General features: G+C 44.7%; 1 protein-coding gene across 6 annotated transcripts; it reads right to left on the bottom strand.

Moving 5' to 3' along the window:
* Positions 1–671: 671 nt before the first annotated feature.
* On the bottom strand, positions 672–17,571 carry SF1 (splicing factor 1). Of its 6 annotated transcripts, none has more exons than XM_088137474.1 (13): positions 17,020–17,571; positions 14,482–14,610; positions 9,601–9,676; positions 6,944–7,096; positions 6,259–6,348; positions 5,702–5,885; positions 4,089–4,204; positions 3,877–3,984; positions 3,480–3,660; positions 2,904–3,177; positions 2,637–2,693; positions 2,354–2,525; positions 672–1,910 (listed from the first exon to the last, which is right to left on the bottom strand). In XM_088137474.1, exons 1-13 carry the CDS (start codon positions 17,480–17,482, stop codon positions 1,655–1,657), a joined length of 2,259 nt encoding a protein of 752 aa, XP_087993600.1. In that variant the 5' UTR covers positions 17,483–17,571; the 3' UTR covers positions 672–1,654. The 6 variants fall into 6 exon arrangements, with proteins under 6 accessions (XP_087993600.1, XP_087993601.1, XP_087993598.1 ...); XM_088137475.1 differs by having other exon boundaries at positions 2,358–2,525; positions 2,637–2,688; XM_088137472.1 differs by having other exon boundaries at positions 2,358–2,525; positions 17,020–17,570.
* Between the last annotated feature and the right edge of the window lie 215 nt (positions 17,572–17,786).

Here is a 17,786-nt window from a genome sequence, read left to right as displayed (position 1 = left end):
ACTTTGGACTGAAAGTCCCCCCCCCCCCGCAACAAAAGAATTGGGCCCTGAATGCCACTCCTGGGCAGAGGCGACTGGGGCCGAGACAATTGCAAATTCCTCAAGCCTCAGAACAGCCTGTTCTTTGCGGAGAGTGTTTTTGTATTCAGGTAGCAGATAAAGTCATCCACAAAGGAGCCTTCCTGAAAACGTACCAGAAGATGGAAGTAATTTACTCCATTATGGAAGCTGTGCTCAGCTCTCTCTAAAGCAGCGACAGCAGCAGGATGCGTGATGGCTGTTTGCACAACATGCTAAGCCCACAATGGCCAGGTTCACTTAACTATACCAAATGAGCAGACAGGAACTTATAAACCAGGGTTATGGCATGCAAAGCCTGCCCCTGCAACCATTCCCGGTCACTGATGCTCTAACTTTTCCTGATGTGTATGGAAACAACGGCCCTGGCATTGACTCTCGCAGCAGAAATGGCCCCTTGATGACACATTGCCACCAAACTGGCATTATTTGAAGAACTGGAGAGAAAAACCCGCTTGGCCCCCCTTGTATAACTAGTTTTCTCTACAAGGGGCACGTGTGGCTGACGCCAAGGACCATGGCCTCCATCTGCTGGCAGCTGGGACCGGCGGCCAAAGCCGTCCCCTTTAAATGAAAGGGAGATGCAGACAGGCTATTTTAAAAGCGGCATTTAATTGGAACCTCCTCTCTACATCAGTTTTATTCTTACACAAAAAAAAGCAATTAAGAAAATGGTTACAGGAGACTGGAACGTCCACATACACACATCATTTTCAACAGAAATCATTCAATCAAGGGAGGGGGGTCACCCCAGACCACAAAACTCTGCTGTGTAAAAAAAAAAAAAAAAGGAAGGAAAAAAAAAGTTTCCAGGCTGATGGACTTTGGAATAGGCAGAGATGCTCCCTCCTACCCTGCCTTTGTCTTCGCTCCTCAATGAGTATGAAGGGAAGGGTTTAAGCCACCCTTTTGAAGGCAAACACAGCCTGAAATGACTGTTTCTCCCCCGCGGAAGAGACTTGGGAGAGAAATATCCCAGGAAACCCCAACTCAATTTGGTGGATGTGACCTCCACAGAAATCCGTGTAGTTCTTCAAATTATCAGCAAAAGAATTTAAAGCAGAGGTTCAAATGGCTGCAGAGAAGAGGTGGCTAAAAAATATGGGTTTGGCAAGAAAAAACGAAAGGTGGCCCTAATGCTGTCCTCCCCAGCCCTTAGCCACAGAAAGGGCCTTGCTGCCGCCCTGGCTGGACCTGACCGATTCAGCCAGGAGATTTCCCCCAAGTTCCTTGTTCTCCCTGGGGGAAGGGGGTAACCTTCACTTCTGAAAAGAGAGAGCAGGAGTGTCCGGATGAGAAAAGCAGGCTCTGCTACTGAAAGATACCAGTCGATCAACCAGGAGAGGGACATGAGTCATCCGCCTCTCCAAATACAGATTACAAGGGTACAACTTTCCTGGTTAAGTTCCACACGAGCTCCCTGCCCCCCAAGTCCAATTCCTGGCTCTGTATTGGTGAGAAAAAATAACGGCATAGAAAAATGATTCTTCAGTTCTGGGGAGGGGGCGGCGGGGGAGCAGGGGGCATGCCAAATGGTGGCAAGGCTGGTACCCCCACCCCCATCATGGTAACAAAATTAGAAGGGTCCATGGGAGGCGGAGGAGGGGGAGGCGCGTACATCATGCCCGCGGAGCCAGGCGGGGGGGGCGGGGGAGGAGGCGGGGCCCCGGGGGGCAGCGGAGGCTGGACCCCGGGAGGCAAAGGCACCATGGATGGGGTGCCTTGCATCTGAGGGGCCCCCGTAGAAGTTGCTGCCCCCGCCCCCTGCTGCTGCTGCTGCCATGGAGGGAGGCCCCCGGTGCCAGCGCTCGTGGTGGTGGTGGTCGTCGTATCTAGAATTGAAAACAGCCCAAGGTCAGCCCGGGGGCTCAGATCCAGGGGGTTCTACGTCCCACCAGGGAGGGAAAGATATTCCAACCCTCCCAGGACCGTGGCAGCTCCTTTTAGCCAGATATGACAGGATGCCATATCCCACAAGCCACCCCCAGGTACGTGGCCTAGGTACCAGACTCACTCTGGAGGCCGAGATGCAGCCACTCAGTTTTGGGAAGCTGCCCTAGGGCCCAAGGAGGGCCACCCCCAGCGATCCTGTGGAGTCAGATTTCTGCAGGCATGAGGTGGCTAATCAAGGGGGGGGGCAAGGAGGATCCTCCCAAGTGGGGACCCCCCCCCGAGAGGCAGGGAGGCAGACCTGACCACGAGTGGGTCGCCAGCTTGCAATCAGCTCGCCCCATAGAGGGTGACCGAGGTGCAAAATTAAAAGAAGTGCTCTTACTCACTTTGCTGCCATGGCAAGGGAGTACTGCTGCTGGGAGGCGGGGGTGGCGGCTGCTGCTGCTGCTGCTGCTGCTGCCATGGGGGGAGAGGACCAGAGGGAGGCGGGGGAGGCTGACCACTGGGTGGAGGGGGCGGAGGGGGCATCATACCCATCGGAGGCAGCATCATACCTGCAGGGCCAGAGAGCCCATTGAGCAGAACCCGGGAAACCCCATCCTCAAGTTGCCTGCCCCTCCCTTGCAGGACACTTCCCTTGCTTTGCCCCACAGATCACAACTCACCTTTTCCTTGGAGGCGATAGGCCCCAGAGCCCACTGGCGCATTGCCCAGGTACTGATCTTAAGGGAATGAAAGACCGCAGCCTTAGCAACAGCTGGAAAAAAACAGCCCTGTATCCCAGGCCCAGGGACGGAGCTAGCCACAGACACAGGGAGCTTGAAACGAGGGGCCTCTTCCCAATGAACCAGTCAGGTGGCCCTGCTCACAGGACAGAGGAGGCCAGCCCCCACCGCCCTTGGGAGATTCAGGATGTTCCGGATTGTACTCACCCATGTGGTGAGGGCCGGGAGGCCCATGGGGATGTGGTCCCTGGTTCATGGGGGGGTTGTGAGGCTGCATCCACGGTGGGGGGCCACTGGGATTGTGCTGCATTGGGTGACCCCCATGTCCTCCCATGCTCGACATGGGGTGAGGGAAATTGTGGGGGCCGCCAGGTCCTGCAGGTCCCCCGCTGCTGCTGCTGCCGCTACTACCCCCACCCCCATGCATGTTATGGAAGGGCCTGTTTTCAGAAGGCCCAGAATTCATCCATGGTGGACGGTTCTAAGGGGAGAGAGATGCAGACAAAGGGTTATATCAACAACTGGAGAGCGAGGAGAACCATTTAGTTCTACCACCACAGAGAATCACACAATCGGATGTCCTTTTCAAACAGTTTTTGCAGCCGCACAAAGATTAAACTGCCCCCATTTTTGGAAGAGGAGTTTTCTTTTGGGACACACCACACAAATGACTCTACCAGAATCCCTACCAAGCCAATCCTTTTCCAACATTATGGAAAAGCCCCCTGACTGCTAATGTGCAGTAGAAGATTTTTCCAACTATGAAAGATTTCTGAAACTCACAGGAGGTGGCTGGCTATTCCCTGGCCCTGATGGTCTCGGGCCACTGGGCAAGGGAGGGTTTGACGGTCCAGAAGATGATCCCACAGAAGCTGGTACTGGAGCTTCTCCCAGTTCAGCCATGAGAGACAAATATTCCTTATCCATGCGGGCTTTATCTTGTGCCGATTGGGGATCCCCAGGCCTGCCGAGAGAAAACGCTTTATCCCACAGACACCAACGCTCCAGGGAACGATTAGCACACCCAACTCCCAGAGGTCTGGAGTGGATTCCTCCAAGTGAGCAGCCTCCAGGGATGATGGGCAGTAACTTCTACCATTCCTAGTGGCCCTGTCAAGGGACAATGGGCATTGCAGTTCAGCACAAGTGGAGGCCAAGAGACTGGCGAAGATAGGCTTACCGGGCAAATTTACAGTCTGATGCTATGTGGCCAGCTCCTCCACACTTGGTACACACTGTGGTATTTGTGATGCTGCGAGTCTCTGTATTTTGCCAGGGGCGTAGAATCCTTTGGTGGATAAGGTGGAGAGGAGAGAGAAGAGAATCAGACCAAGGACAAAAGAGGAAAGGCTCCTTCCTGCAGAATCACCTTTAGGCCGCCCAAATCCCCACCTGTTGTCATCTTCACGCAATGTCCCATTGAGACGAGCCAGCTCCCGCAGCTGCATCTTGCGCAGGTCATTCTGATCCTCTGGAGTCTCAATGCCTTGCTTCAGAATATTCCTGATCTGGAGGAGACAAGAGGCCCAAGTTGCTGCTGTGCCCCCAAGCCCCAACTGGCTCACCAGTTCTCTCAGCAGCATCAGGGGCTGCCAGAGCAAAGACCTGTTTCCAGGAGAAGAGGACTGCGCGCCCATCAAAGGTCTTCTGTTGGGGGCATACAGCTGTCCATTCTCAGCCAGGAACTCCTGGCTTTGCCCATCTCAAGAGTTATGCCATCCCAACACTTAGCTGCCCCCCTTTAAGTCTGAAAGCGTTCTTGGACAGGAGAAAGGAGAAGGCTTGAGAACCTATCCAAGAGTAGGTCAATGGTTTTTTGCCTCTGTTCAGTGAAACAGCCAAATAATTTGACAGACATTCCAGGCAACGCTCTAATTTTTTGTTACCTTTTCTGCCAAACCAGACACCCTCCTCAGAGCAACCTTCCCTTCTGGAAGACCACACAAGTGATGGACATTTGATCAGGCAGACTTAGGAAGCAACTATCTTTCAGCGGGAGGATCCCTGGGACCCCCCTCAGCAATCTTGGATTCTTTCTTTTGAATGGACTTTGCATGGAAGCATCAACTTCATGGCATTCCAGCATGATCTGAAAGCATACAGCGTAACGATCATGTGGGATAAAAAGTCTTGCTGGTGCTCATGCGAAGCACTCTCTGGGAATGGTATGAACATTGTATGAACAGCCTCTCCCAACCTAGAGTGTCTCAGATTTTGGGACTGCAACTCCTGAGAGCTATACTGAGTGAGAAGTGTACAGTCCCAACACAACTGGAGGGACATCTTCATTTCCATAATGTCAAGCTGGGGGACATTATTTAAATTTCTAGCTACAAGGTGACTGATGTACTTTAGAAATAAATTGTAACAGCAACCACCACCAGAAAGAAAAAAAAAATATTTACACTCAAGCTTGGGGCCTACTGATGACTGAATATGCAAACCTACCATTCCTCCTCTGGACCAGGGATGATCCAGCAATTCTCCAGCAATTCATCCACCCAACTGGAAGCAGTTTGTGATGTGGACATATGAATAGCTTATGGTTTATAGGATTAACTTCTGGAAAACTGCTGGACCGCCTCCGGAATGGTGAAACCACATGGTCCAGGAAGGAACTTTAGTTTTTGATTACCGATCGTGTGTCATCAAGTCAGTAATGACTCTCAGCGACCACGTAGATTTTCTCTATAGGATCTGCCCCCAACCTGGTCCTTCAGGTCTTCCAATGGTGTACTCAGAATCTAGTTCTGTATATCCCCAATTCTTTCCCAGCCCGATTATCTAGTAACCACCTTTTAATCATGTTTGCTTTCTCTCACTAGTACATGGCTTGGTTCACAAATACAGCACAAACTCCTTAAAACATGTGTCTCTGAAGCTGTGTTTACCCTCTGCTTACAATTTTTGTGGTTCGGACATAACATGCTGATAGTTCTGCCTTGCTGCTGAGCATAGAACTATGTATCTTTTTAGCTCAAGTTTATGAGGCCCACACAGCCTACCTGTTCCACAGCCTTCTTCACATTCTCCATTGTGTTGGCAGTGACCAAAGCATGCAATGGCTCATCTTCGCCGGGCAGCATCTGGCCATCTTTCCGTCCCACCTTTCCTTCTTTCACAGATCCTTTACCCCTGATCATGATCTTGGCATTACACTCCTTTTCAATGTTTTTCAGTGTGTTACCCCTGAAAGTGTAGGGATTGAGTGATTACATACAATCTGGTTAACAGAGAAAGTGTTTCTACCAATAACAGCCACAAATCTAGGAGATGATGTAATTGTGAAGAGTGTGACAAGAACTGTATGCCTGAAGGACTTCACCTACATAAGGCATGACATGATGGGTTCTAGATGAGCCTCCCCTTTAAATTTAAATCACTAAATACAAACGCTATGCTGAGAAAATATAGTTCCTGTATTTCATCTAAAATCAAAGAGCATTTTTGCCCCGTCACACAGGTAAAGCACTGCCACCACCATTCTTACTGATCTGCCTATTCTGCCATCGCCATCGCCACTGCCACCACCACCACCACCACCATCATGGAACTTCCATACCTCGGTCCAATCAGAAGCCCAACGAAGTTAATCTCAGGATATTCATCCTGCGGAATCATCACCTTATCACTCACTCGAGTTGCTGGAGGTCTGGAAAAGATTAGAAAACAAGTGTTTACTTAGTTGCCTCCCCCTAAAAATAAGTCTGTACTGATCTCAAGAGTCTCTTGTGACAGTGCAACTTAAAGAACTTTACCTAATAAACACTGTGCAAGATTAGTCAACTAGTTTGTCAGCTGCAACTTTTCAGGAAATGGCTGAGATCTAGAAATAGTGACTCTCAGGTTTTGACATTATCTACCTCAAAAATAATCCCAAGGGTTCTAAAGCGTGGTTGCCAGAACATTTGGCAAGATTAAAATTCAGGATACGTGGCCCAGCACTTCAAGGACTACACATTCAACTTGAATGCCACATAGTTCGCGCTGTTCCTACTGGACCCTTTAAGAGCTTGAGAGGTTCTGTTCAGAGGACCCCATGTTCTGAGATGCAGCAGGTGGCAATAAGGAACAGCCACAGGACCTACTCTTTGAACCCCCTTATTTTGTCAACCTGTCAGGTCACCACTTTAACTGTGGTAAGGTGACATCCAAATAGCTCTTTAGGTCTCTATTTGAATGCTGCCTGCAAACCAAGGAGTCTTTTTTTTTTTTTAAATCAAATGTCTTTCCATCCTCTGACATACTTGTAATCAGCCGGTGGCTTGAAGTCTGGATTGAGAGCCACCATCTCCGTTATCAGATTGTGCCTCTCTTCTTCCAGCTTCTTGCGTGTGCGGAATTCCCGGGTGTTCAAGCGCTTCCCCTCACTATTGTAAATTGGTTCAGGGGAAGGAGACCTGCAGAGGAACAATATCCAGTGATTTCTCACATAGTAAATATTCAAGGACACTTATTAAGTACAGGTTCCCCTCAACTCTAGTGCAACTCAGAAAAAAATTAAGAGACCACAGGAAAGGAAGGTATAAACTCATTCAAATCCATTAATGTTACATGGACAAGGCAGCTATTGCAAACCACTGCCTACTACCAGAAGGAAAAATCTGGGTGGGGGGGTTTACTGGGGAGAAGGGATATAGAAAGGAAAACAGGGTCAGACATAGCCATGACAACAGTTCTGCCATGAGTGTGCCTATTAAAAAAGGGAGGGGGCAGGGAAGATGGAGAAAGTTGATTCACACAGAGAACAAACTTTCCAACTTCATTATTCCACGGAGCCATACATTAGAAAGAACCCTGCCGCAGGAGCTAAATCAATGAAGAATTATTCAGGTTAACTTTGGACTTTTTTTTAACATCAGGAAGTAACAAGACAGGTTAGGCTTCTATCAAATTCTTGGCAATATAGATTAAGCCTATTCAACTGGCACCATGTGAAAGGGTTAAGATTTCTGTCCTGGCTTTACCTTCACTCTGCTGCTGCATCAAGACCGATTGAACCTGTTTATTGTGTTTAAGAGTCAGAAACTGGTATAGGTACAAATTGAACAAATGTACCCTTCTCATGCCATATTCTGGGCCTTTAAAACCACTAGAGACAGACCTGCTTTCTCCATGGGGTTCAGGTACCCAGAGCAGAGATTTTAACAAAGGAAAATGTTGCAATTAAAAATCAAAAGAATCAGCTTAATTTTACCACAGCTGGGCTTGTGGTTTGTTTTTTTTAAAGCCACACCTCTAGAATTCTGGTTAAGATTATGGATCTTTTCCCGAACGTATTGCAATAAAAATTTAGAATCAGCTGCAAGAAGGGAAGAGATGTTGGTCATGTTATATTAAAAAAAAATACATCCTTGAAATAATGAGAATCTGAACCCTGTGATTTTAGTTAGACAATCTCTCTTTCTAGCTGGTTAAATGATTGATTACAGCCAGTTGATCCCCATGTCTTCTCAGCCTGAAGTGAATCATCAACACAAGAATATGAAATAAAATGTCAGATTTGGTAAGGAGTGATCATATCTAAATTACACCTCCATTACTAGAACCCAAAGTGGCCTAACCAACCCAAAATAACGCGAACGTTTTCCCTCATCCACATTTGCTAGCCAGTTTAAAATAACCTCATTCACTAACTTAGTAGATCCTTTTAAAACAGACACATGCAGACATGTAATAAATTGATTAAACCTTAAGAGTTTCAAGCTGATTATATATCTAATAGTTTCACACTTCCAGTAGTAACAGCTGCCCATTTGCAAGTACATAAAACAATTCATTTTTAATAAATGTTAAAGGTATCAAATATTTTAACCAGTATGGTCTCGTTCCAAGAAAGATTATTCAAACAAGCATCTTACATATACATAAAAAAGTAACCGTAACCCCTCGTTTTGCATTAACCTTCTCATTCACCTGTTAAATTAAAACCAACCACCCCATTTCATATTTATAAACATAAAAAGCACATCAATCTAGTCCCACCATGAAGTTCACTTATGTTTAATCTAAATCCCATTACTGTGATTAAAAAAAGCAAGCCAAAAAGGCATTCCTCAGCTGTAGAGGCAATATCATATCCCAAGAGCTAGTATTTAAATCTCTCTTGCAAGGCGTCCAAAAGTTTGAGCAGCCTTGCTTTATTTATAGCTCCAAATTACAGTTTCAGATGGGCTGGGTTTAAGGAAATACTTTCTTCCAGACTCCCATTTTTGACAAGAACTGGCTTACAAGTTGTGCAATGTGCTAAAACACAACTTCCAGCTTACACCTTCCAATAAATTAATCCTTATAAGCCAATTAAAAAAAATCAAACCATGTGCATTTTATTTATTTAGGGATGACCCTGAACCCCAACCAAACCACAGGTGTCCAATTCTGTGCACTTGTAGGTACAGTAGTGCTTGGGCCCCAAACCCAAGATACTGGCCACTGCTATGTAGTAGCTGTTACCAAAGAAACTGGTTAGTGCACACCCCTCAGCCACCACTGCAAAGTACTGCAAAATCAGCGGTCAGAAAAAGTTCCCAGACTGCTCTCACTCAGCGACTGTGCTGAGAATTCCTCAGCGTGAACCTGTGAGAAAGACCTCTGGACTCTGCCAGGACCAGCACTGCACATGTTAAAATGAGTTGGCCACCATGTATTTTTCTCTCTTAAGTCAGGTTAAGCAGTACAGTCTACATAGGCTTAGAACCCCACATCAAAGATGCAACCTGATCTCTTTCTGGTCTGGTTTCACATATCCCCTACCAGTAAGATCTTGGCTACCATCTGTCAAATCAGATCACTGCAGGTATTTCATTAGGAAGGAATTTCATTGAATTGACATTATGATGCCACCAAAAATTTATTGAAAAAGGTAAAAAGTGTTACTGTCAGCTGGTTAAAACTGTTTCCCAACCTGTCCTCAGGGTTAGGGGGGATGCCCAGGTCTCCTGTGCGCAGTTTACGAGTCAGGTCTTCTATCTGCAGTTGCACTGGAAGAAACCAGGTTAGGAAAGAAAAAAGGATGGAAAAAAAGACAATGTTACCAAAAAACATCTGAAATCTCAACATCAAAGCATGAAGAACTGGAGAATTTGCAAGGGATGACTGATAACATCAACATAAGAATGAGGAGACCCTACAATGTTATGTCAGTCAAATAAGTTAATCAGGAATCCAGAAACGTCCCTCTTTATTTCTAGCAAGTCTTAAAAAAACAATTATTCATCAGAAAGCAAGGCATTCATTCAAGAGTTAAAAAAAAGAAGTTTTTGATTGACTTCTAAGCCACTGAAAGATAACCATCCTAACTTGCTGTAACTGGTAGAGGACAGACTTCCAGTAGGAATTAGGATATCATTAATTCTTACTCTTTTACATCAGAGCAGGCTCAGTGTGTTATGTGTATTACAGTTACAGTTCATACCAGCTTAGAATCATCTTTTTGGAGATTATGGTTTATAGGTCATGGTTCTCCTAACTCATAAATACTAAACACTGGTAGTTTATTGATTGATTAGTCTTACGACCATATCAACTAAACACTGAAATACACAGTTATGCAAAATCTTAACATGCTTTCACTTGCTGGTTATCCAATTCTGCACAGAGACACCGAATACCTAAAGGCAGGACTAATAAATGTCAAACATTTAGTAACTTTTTTTAGACCCATAATATAACATTTTGATCAGAGTGCAAGACAACTAATATGTCTTCAACTAATGGAGAGTATCAAGATAGAGCCACAGTCCTTAAATCCCTTGATGTAAAGTGGCTTTTGGTCAGGTCCCACTGGCATTTACCCGTGGATTAAATTTTCAGACCACAAGCCAGAGCACCACAAAGCAAAGGTACACCCATTGTCACATGTTCAGAAAAATACAGAAGAGGGAGAAAACCCATGTCTTGAAAAATCCACTCACTGGGGATAGTGATTCTTGCCATTAGTCCACACAGTGCCTACATCTCTAGTATGTTTACAATTCAGTTCTGTTGGACTGAAAACATACTGCAGTTCGAGCTCTGAAACAACAGTTTAGCTATAGAGAAACAGGTTTGGGAAAAGTGCTAAAATCTAGGGATATGCTAAACATAAGCTGTTCTATGGATGGAATAAGTGATTTTCAGGGGTATGTGCCTGGGTGAAACATGTGAGTTTAGGATGTTTTGATCTGTATGTGAAACAAACTAGGGATGTTTGGTTCTTGATATAGTTCAAACCGTGATTTTCTGTAGGAGAGGCTGGGGAAGGGGATAAGCAGGAGAAAGCCAAGGCTGAGGGGCTTCCTTGCCAATAGTGTGTGCCAAAGGGGCAAAGGCCCTAGAAAGGTTGGGAAGGGGGCAGACAGGTTAGGATATGTCATGCTGGGAGCCTGGTCCTTACTGACGACTACTACTGATTATTGCAGTAAGGAACTGGCACCCAGGCAGCATGTGGGAGGCAAAATGAGGGAGGTAAGGGGCGCTAAACAAGGAGGAGGAAGGGTCACTAGGATATGTCATGCTGCGACACTGGCAATAGCTGGTGAGGTTGAGAAAGGGAGGCAATACACACCAGCCTTGTCCTATTCACCTGGTAAAATCCCTCTGGATTTTGCTTTGGACAAAACCTGGAACAATCAAAGTGTTTTGGCTTTGTTTCTGCCAGCCATGGCTGAACCGAGGCAGTTTGGTATAATCTGCAGCAAATGATGGATAGTTTCAGGTTCAAAACAAAACATTTTCCATTTTGTGCACACCCGCACTAAGATCCCTTTTCTAAAGGGATAAAAACTGGGAAAACGAAGTATACCAGTGGCTCTTAGAAGACAGAAGTTAGCTCTTCCAGTACATCACTGGGCCGGTGGGCACATGTGAAATTTTGAAAGCGTGCCTTGGGCGCATTCATAAAATGGGTAACGTGGTGGATGTAGCCAATCAGGAAGAACCCATTTACCAGGCAGGAAGCTCGTGAGCCTGACCTCCACTACTCTTCTAGTATCCCAGGGTACTTTCAACTACCTCAGCTTGCCTTTGCTTCTTTCCGGGCATATGAGCGCATTTAACTGAAGAACTGGGCTGCTGCCACCCATTATTTAAAAAAAATGCCCCTGACATCTATATTCAAGGACATTGTTCAAAGTAAAAATTATGCTTGAGGCAAGTGCTCTGCAGTATGTAAATCCCTTCTGCGCATACTTTTTAATTAAAAACAACATTTTTTAAAAAGTTAAATCAGCTGGGACAGAAAGCCTGGTGGGCATCAAGGGATCTATTTCCAAACCTACATTAGAGATCCAGGAATACAGGGAGTACCAAGGGCAGAACACTTGTGACCTTTCAGGAGATATATTAACAGAGGCAACCATGGTCTATCAACATTTTTCATGCTTTTTCTTTATTGGTTCTTTTGTTTGCTTTTCATTATCTTTCACTTATTTTCAAAGCCACCTGGATACCTTTCAAAACAGAAAGGCAGGGCTATAAGCATGCAATACCAGAAAAAGTCATTAGTTTCTGCTGTTACATAAAACAAAATCTATTCTCCACAGGAGATATCTTTTTTTACTGATAAGAAAGTTAAGTGTCTTTATAACTCATACAGCAAATAATTTTGAACTGATCTGCCAGTCCAAATCTACTTTTATCTCCATGAGTTCAAACAAACAGAAGTATTGGCAGTAAAGGACATGGATCTAGAATTATTAAATTTTAGGCATGTGCACAATTTATCAAGTCAAAAACAACTTTCTTCATTTATTATTAAATGTAAGAGTAAGTGCAACTATATTACAGAGGCATGGTAAGATCAAATATTTTATTTATTGGCAGGCAAAAAAGATATTTTAAGTATGTAATCTGTCCCAAGGTGAACAAGGCTTGCAATATACTGAAGTGCAAACAGAATTCATTTCCAAGAATCAAAATAGAGCCTAAAATTCAGAGGCCAGGTTTTCTGTTTTAGAACCTGCAAAGTGCTTGGCTCTGTTTCAGATTCTGTTACAAGATACAGTGGTTGTGTTTCCTTTAATCCATCATATTTCAAAGACCCAGACAACTTCAAAAACTTTGGATTTCACACTATTTCCAAATGTTTTATCTCAAACATTTTGAACTGTGTCAACACTCTTGCCTTCAGAAGTGTCTGTTTGGGATTTTTAAAAATTGCTCTCTGTTTAGGGGAATTTGCACTATTAATTTGGGGTGATATTTCATATCTGCTATTAATGGTACCAAATTGTATATGTACTGTTTCATGTATAAGGAGCCTCTTACAGATATGCCCCTGAATTCTTATGGATGCTCATGGACCTTTGCTTGGTAGGGCTAGTGAGAGCCCCCCGGCCCCCAATAATCTTTACTGAGTTTACTTGTGGACTACAAAGCACATCTTGAACACTCCAGTAAACAAAGCAAGGATAGCACTCCTATCTCCGCATAGACTGAGAATTCTGATCCAATTTTATCCATTCACACACTGAACCTCACAGAATTTGAGAAAAATATTAGAATTTACATTTCTAAATCCAATGGCTCAAACACTTGACTACTCATTCGTATAAACTAAGTTTACTGAATCAGTGTCATTTATTGTCTGCAAGAGAATTAGCTTATACTGTGCATCTTCATTAAACTGAATAGTGTTGAGCCCATTGAAATAAGCTAAAAGTCAACTTCAGAAATGTAAAGAAAATGGCCCCTATTAAACTGCAGTGCAGAAAGAAATATCAACTTTTCCAACCAGCAATAAATTAAATATATTTTTAATATTCTTGATTTAGAGATACTCTGTAAAGATACTGACTCAGTGATCATGATGACAATCTAGTAACAGATTTCTGAGCAGCCTTCAGTAGTGTTATGGATAGCTGATTATTTTATTTCAAAATTCTCAGTGAATTATGCAAAAGAAAGGAGTTGAAAATTGTTTTGCAACCCAAATGCAATGAACAGGGTTTAAACAGCTGTGAGTTATGAAAAACTTGTTTCATATAAAGGATTGCATATAGTAATCAACATTAGAGAACCCTAGCTGATTTCAGTCCCAGCACTGATCAACATTCACAAATACACATCACATTTCCTAACACAGAGAATAGAAAGTTTTCACTCCCTTGTACAATACAGTGACAGTTACCACTCCCAATTTCCACAATTAACAGATCCAACATCATAATTCCCACCGAACCGAGCAGTATCCCTTTCCCAGCAACTACGTACATTTGACTTCAGAGCTCCAAGCTAACCTAACAGAGCCCACTCTCAAGTATTTGAGGATGTCAAAAAACAGAAGTTAGGAGACTTTCCTCTCATTGGTCTTCACCACCCTGGACACTCAATTTTAGATTTGAAGAATTAGCATCACAACACAAAAGAAAATGAAAGGGAACCATGGTTAGATTAGTTTGCTATATTTCACTGTGAAAGAGGTACTTGCTTTCAAACAAAACAGCTTGAAAAGGGACTCTTAAGTGTTCTCCGTTAGCAAGGAGTCTGTGAAGATAACAAGAGACCCTGCCGGTAAGTTTGCCAATTAAGTGAATGTCAGCAAGTTTTAATTCCCATCATCTCGACGGACTGTGCCACTTCTACTATGCCTGTGGAGGACACTGGTTCAGTTAAACAGGACAGGGAGCTGGGGTGGAGCACAATTCACTCTCAGCAGAGACATGTTTATTTAAATAAGGAAGACAAGGCTGCCATTACCTGAGTTCTCAAAAACACACATTGAAAATGCCTCAGACAAACACAATAGCTGGAAATTGCTTCTGGATTAGTATTGACATGAAGAAAAAAAAATAGAACAAGGATTTACCTATATAGGCTCTTTCTTGTTCACGGGTAAGCCCAGGGGGGATGACTGTGGGCATGCCAGGGATGATAGTCTTCTGCTCCATGGTGTCTTGATTCCATCGGCTCCTCTTCCTCTTTTTATTAGGGTAATCTACAGACACAATGTTATTTATAGGACCAGGTATTCCATGGCAGCGTGTGCTATGGTCTGCAATATAGCTAGCATTGTCCCTGCATACATACACTTCTCATATTTCACATACAAACACATTTCCTGCCCCAAATCCTTATAATCAAGCTCTCACAGGGAATACGGGCAAGAGAATATTTTACAACCAAGAAACCAACTTTTTAGTTCTCCAAAATTGGGGATTCATTTTCCTTTAGACATATACATCCAGCACAAACCTTTTTGTAGCTTTTGATAAAAATTCAGATGTGTGTAAAGTGAATAAACTTTACTGTCAGCACAGCAAAAGCAAGAACCCGATATAAATCTTAAAAATTAAGCTAAAACCCCTAAGACTCCCAGTTAGGACAGCCAAAGGTGAAAATAGCTGAGGATAGGAGCTGTGGTCCAACACATCTAGAAGATATCAAGTCAATGGAAATTGCATTCCCATAATTTAATAGGGCTGCCTAATTTCTCCAAATACGCTCATTAGGATGTAGCTTGTTATTTGCTTAACAGTACTTGCTCCACAAGAGCAACTATAAAACTACATGCCAGGCCATGCTTTGTAGCATCAGTAATATTTCAATATTGCATAAAATTATCTCTCAAGGGAAACATGAATATCACTCTGAAAATTCAGCTCTTAAAAATAAAACTCCCCAAAGATAAAAGACCAACTGCATCACCCATTTTTGCAATCTTTCCTTCAATTCTACAATTATGCCTCCGTTTTGTCCATCTAAATCAGTAAGAAAAAGACCAGATGCACCAAAATCTAAAAGTCTACCCCCAAATCATGCTGCAGCTCTGGGTTTTTCCTTTCTTTCTACCAACATCTTTGTAAGTCTCTTACTTAAATATTTCTTTTGCAGTTCTGATCTCTTCGTACTGCAGATATTAGAGTTCTGTACTGGTCTAATGCAATGAACTTAATTATCTATCTTTGGTTAGCTTGCTGTCCATCATCCTGAGATATTGTGTAGGACTGTTGTGAAGAAAAACGGTGAGAGGGAAACCATGTATACCAGTGTTTTTCAAACTTGGCAACTTTAAGATGTGTGGATTTCAACTTTGGCTGGGAGGGGAATTCTGGGAGTCAAGTCCACATCTTAGAGTTGCCAAGTTTGAGAAACACTGTTGTACAGTCTTTAACTCTTTAGCAAAGTGGTGGTATATTACAGTAATTAAAAAAACAATTTATTCTCCACCTTTTATTTTCTTCTTTTATACTATATCTTAACAAATCTTTCCCCCTCAGTTGCTCCTATCTAATGTGAAAGTTAATAGAATTGTACTTTATTTTAAAAACTGTTAGTAAAATTCAAAATAATAAAGACTAAGCTATCAGATACTTGGCTTAATTAACTGTAAAAGAAAAACTATTATAGTCATGCTTAGTTATCTGATGTGTGCCTAGCACTGTCATGTAAAATTACTCAAATGGTCATCTGTCTCAGCTATGACATCATAATCACAGTCTTTGGATACAATGGAACACTAGATAGTTCCATACAATTACTTATATACAGATAATAAACACATGGAGATATAACACTGGCATAAAACAGTTTATGATATACACAACATTTAAGAATAACACTGGCCATTTTTATCACAGGACATGTTAACTTGGAGACAAAATTAACTTGTTTTTTGGATTCGCTCAATACAGTAAACAATCAGCAAATTGTATAGGCTACACCCCACAGAGAGAAAACTAACCAGGCTTATTACTAAGCTTGGCATATTGTGTGAATGCACTAGATGGGTCATCACTGGCCTGTTTAAGTGTATGACATAAATTCAGCCTTGTGTATATGCTATACTTTCATCAGGCAAGTATAGCGTAATAAGGATATTACAGTACTTTCAAATCTTAGAAGGCAGTGGCAATCACTTCTGTTTTACTCCCCTCGTCCCCCGGCAAAAAAAACTACAGAGAGACGCCTATGGAGTCAGCAGGAGCTGAGCTTATTTCAGTAGAGGCTGCTTATAGATGAGATGGGAATTTATATAACTACCACATTTGTAAAAGCAGCACGTATTGGCTGATCATGGAAAAAAAGCAACTCTGGCTAGCTTATATGATCTAGGATGTACGGCAAACAAAGAAAAACGAAGGGCCGAAAATTCACTTTTTAATCTGCAAACGTGTCCCAACCCGCCCTCAGCTGCTCTGAAAACATGGTAAGCAGCGTCAGGGCGAGTTGACGCTTGGACTGGAGACCACCAGGCAATCTCACTGTCATAGAATAGAGCGAGAAGGCGAAAAAAATTGCCCAGAAGGCGGCAACGCCGAACTGCTTCATTCAAATAGAGGGATGTGACCTGGACTGCCCCCCCATGAAATTCCAGCCTCAGATAACGCTTCGTCCCCCGACTTGCCTGTGTTACCGGCCCCGGCCTGGCCGCCCTCGTCCTGCTGGAGAAGGTGGAGATGCTGGGGCGGCGGCTGCTCGTGGCCCATGGGTGGCTGCTGCTGCTGCTGGGGAGGCGGGGGCGAAGGGAAGCGGTACTGGCCGTACTGGGCCGGCTGGGGCTGCTGGGCTTGTGGGGGTGGCGGAGGCGGCGGCTGAGGCTGCTGCGGGGGCGGTTGGGGCTGCTGGGGCGGCGGAGGCGGCGGCGGTGGGGGGGGCGGCGGCGGCAGTGCGGCGAAGGGAAAACCGGCGGCCGCCATGAGGCTCGGGATGGCCGGCTGCGGCTGGGCCTGCGCGGGGCCTGGAGGTGGCGGTGGAGGCGGCGGGCCTTGCATCACCAATCCTGGAGGAGGAAGCGGATAGCCGGTCTTGCCCGGCGGCGGGGGCGGATGGAGTTTCCCCAGCGGAGTCGCGTTCGCCCCGGTCGCCATAGGCGGAGAGCCGAGACAGAGGGGCGCGATGGCGGCAGCGGCTTCGCGAACCTTCCACGCCACCGCTTTCCCTCACAAAGGCGGCCGGCGCCGATTGGTCGCCCCGCTAGTCCCTCACGCCCCTACTCGGCGTCCTGTTGGGTGGAAGTCACGTCGTGCCCTTGGCGTCGCGCGGTGATTGGGGAAGATTCGACCGCCGGGAGGAGATTGGCGCGGAGGTGCGATAGAGGCGGGGTGGAAGCGCATTGGGTGGAATCATTGTCACTTAGAAGGAAAGCGCGGCCCCGCGATTGCACATTGGCAC

Source organism: Python bivittatus, unplaced genomic scaffold, assembly GCF_059951505.1.
Source record: "Python bivittatus isolate LINGU-HERP-01145 unplaced genomic scaffold, Pbiv_v1 ctg000180_np1212, whole genome shotgun sequence".
Taxonomy (NCBI): Eukaryota; Metazoa; Chordata; class Lepidosauria; order Squamata; family Pythonidae; genus Python; species Python bivittatus.
The sequence above is the reverse complement of the archived record's forward strand: the minus strand, read 5'-3'. Positions and strand labels throughout refer to the sequence as shown.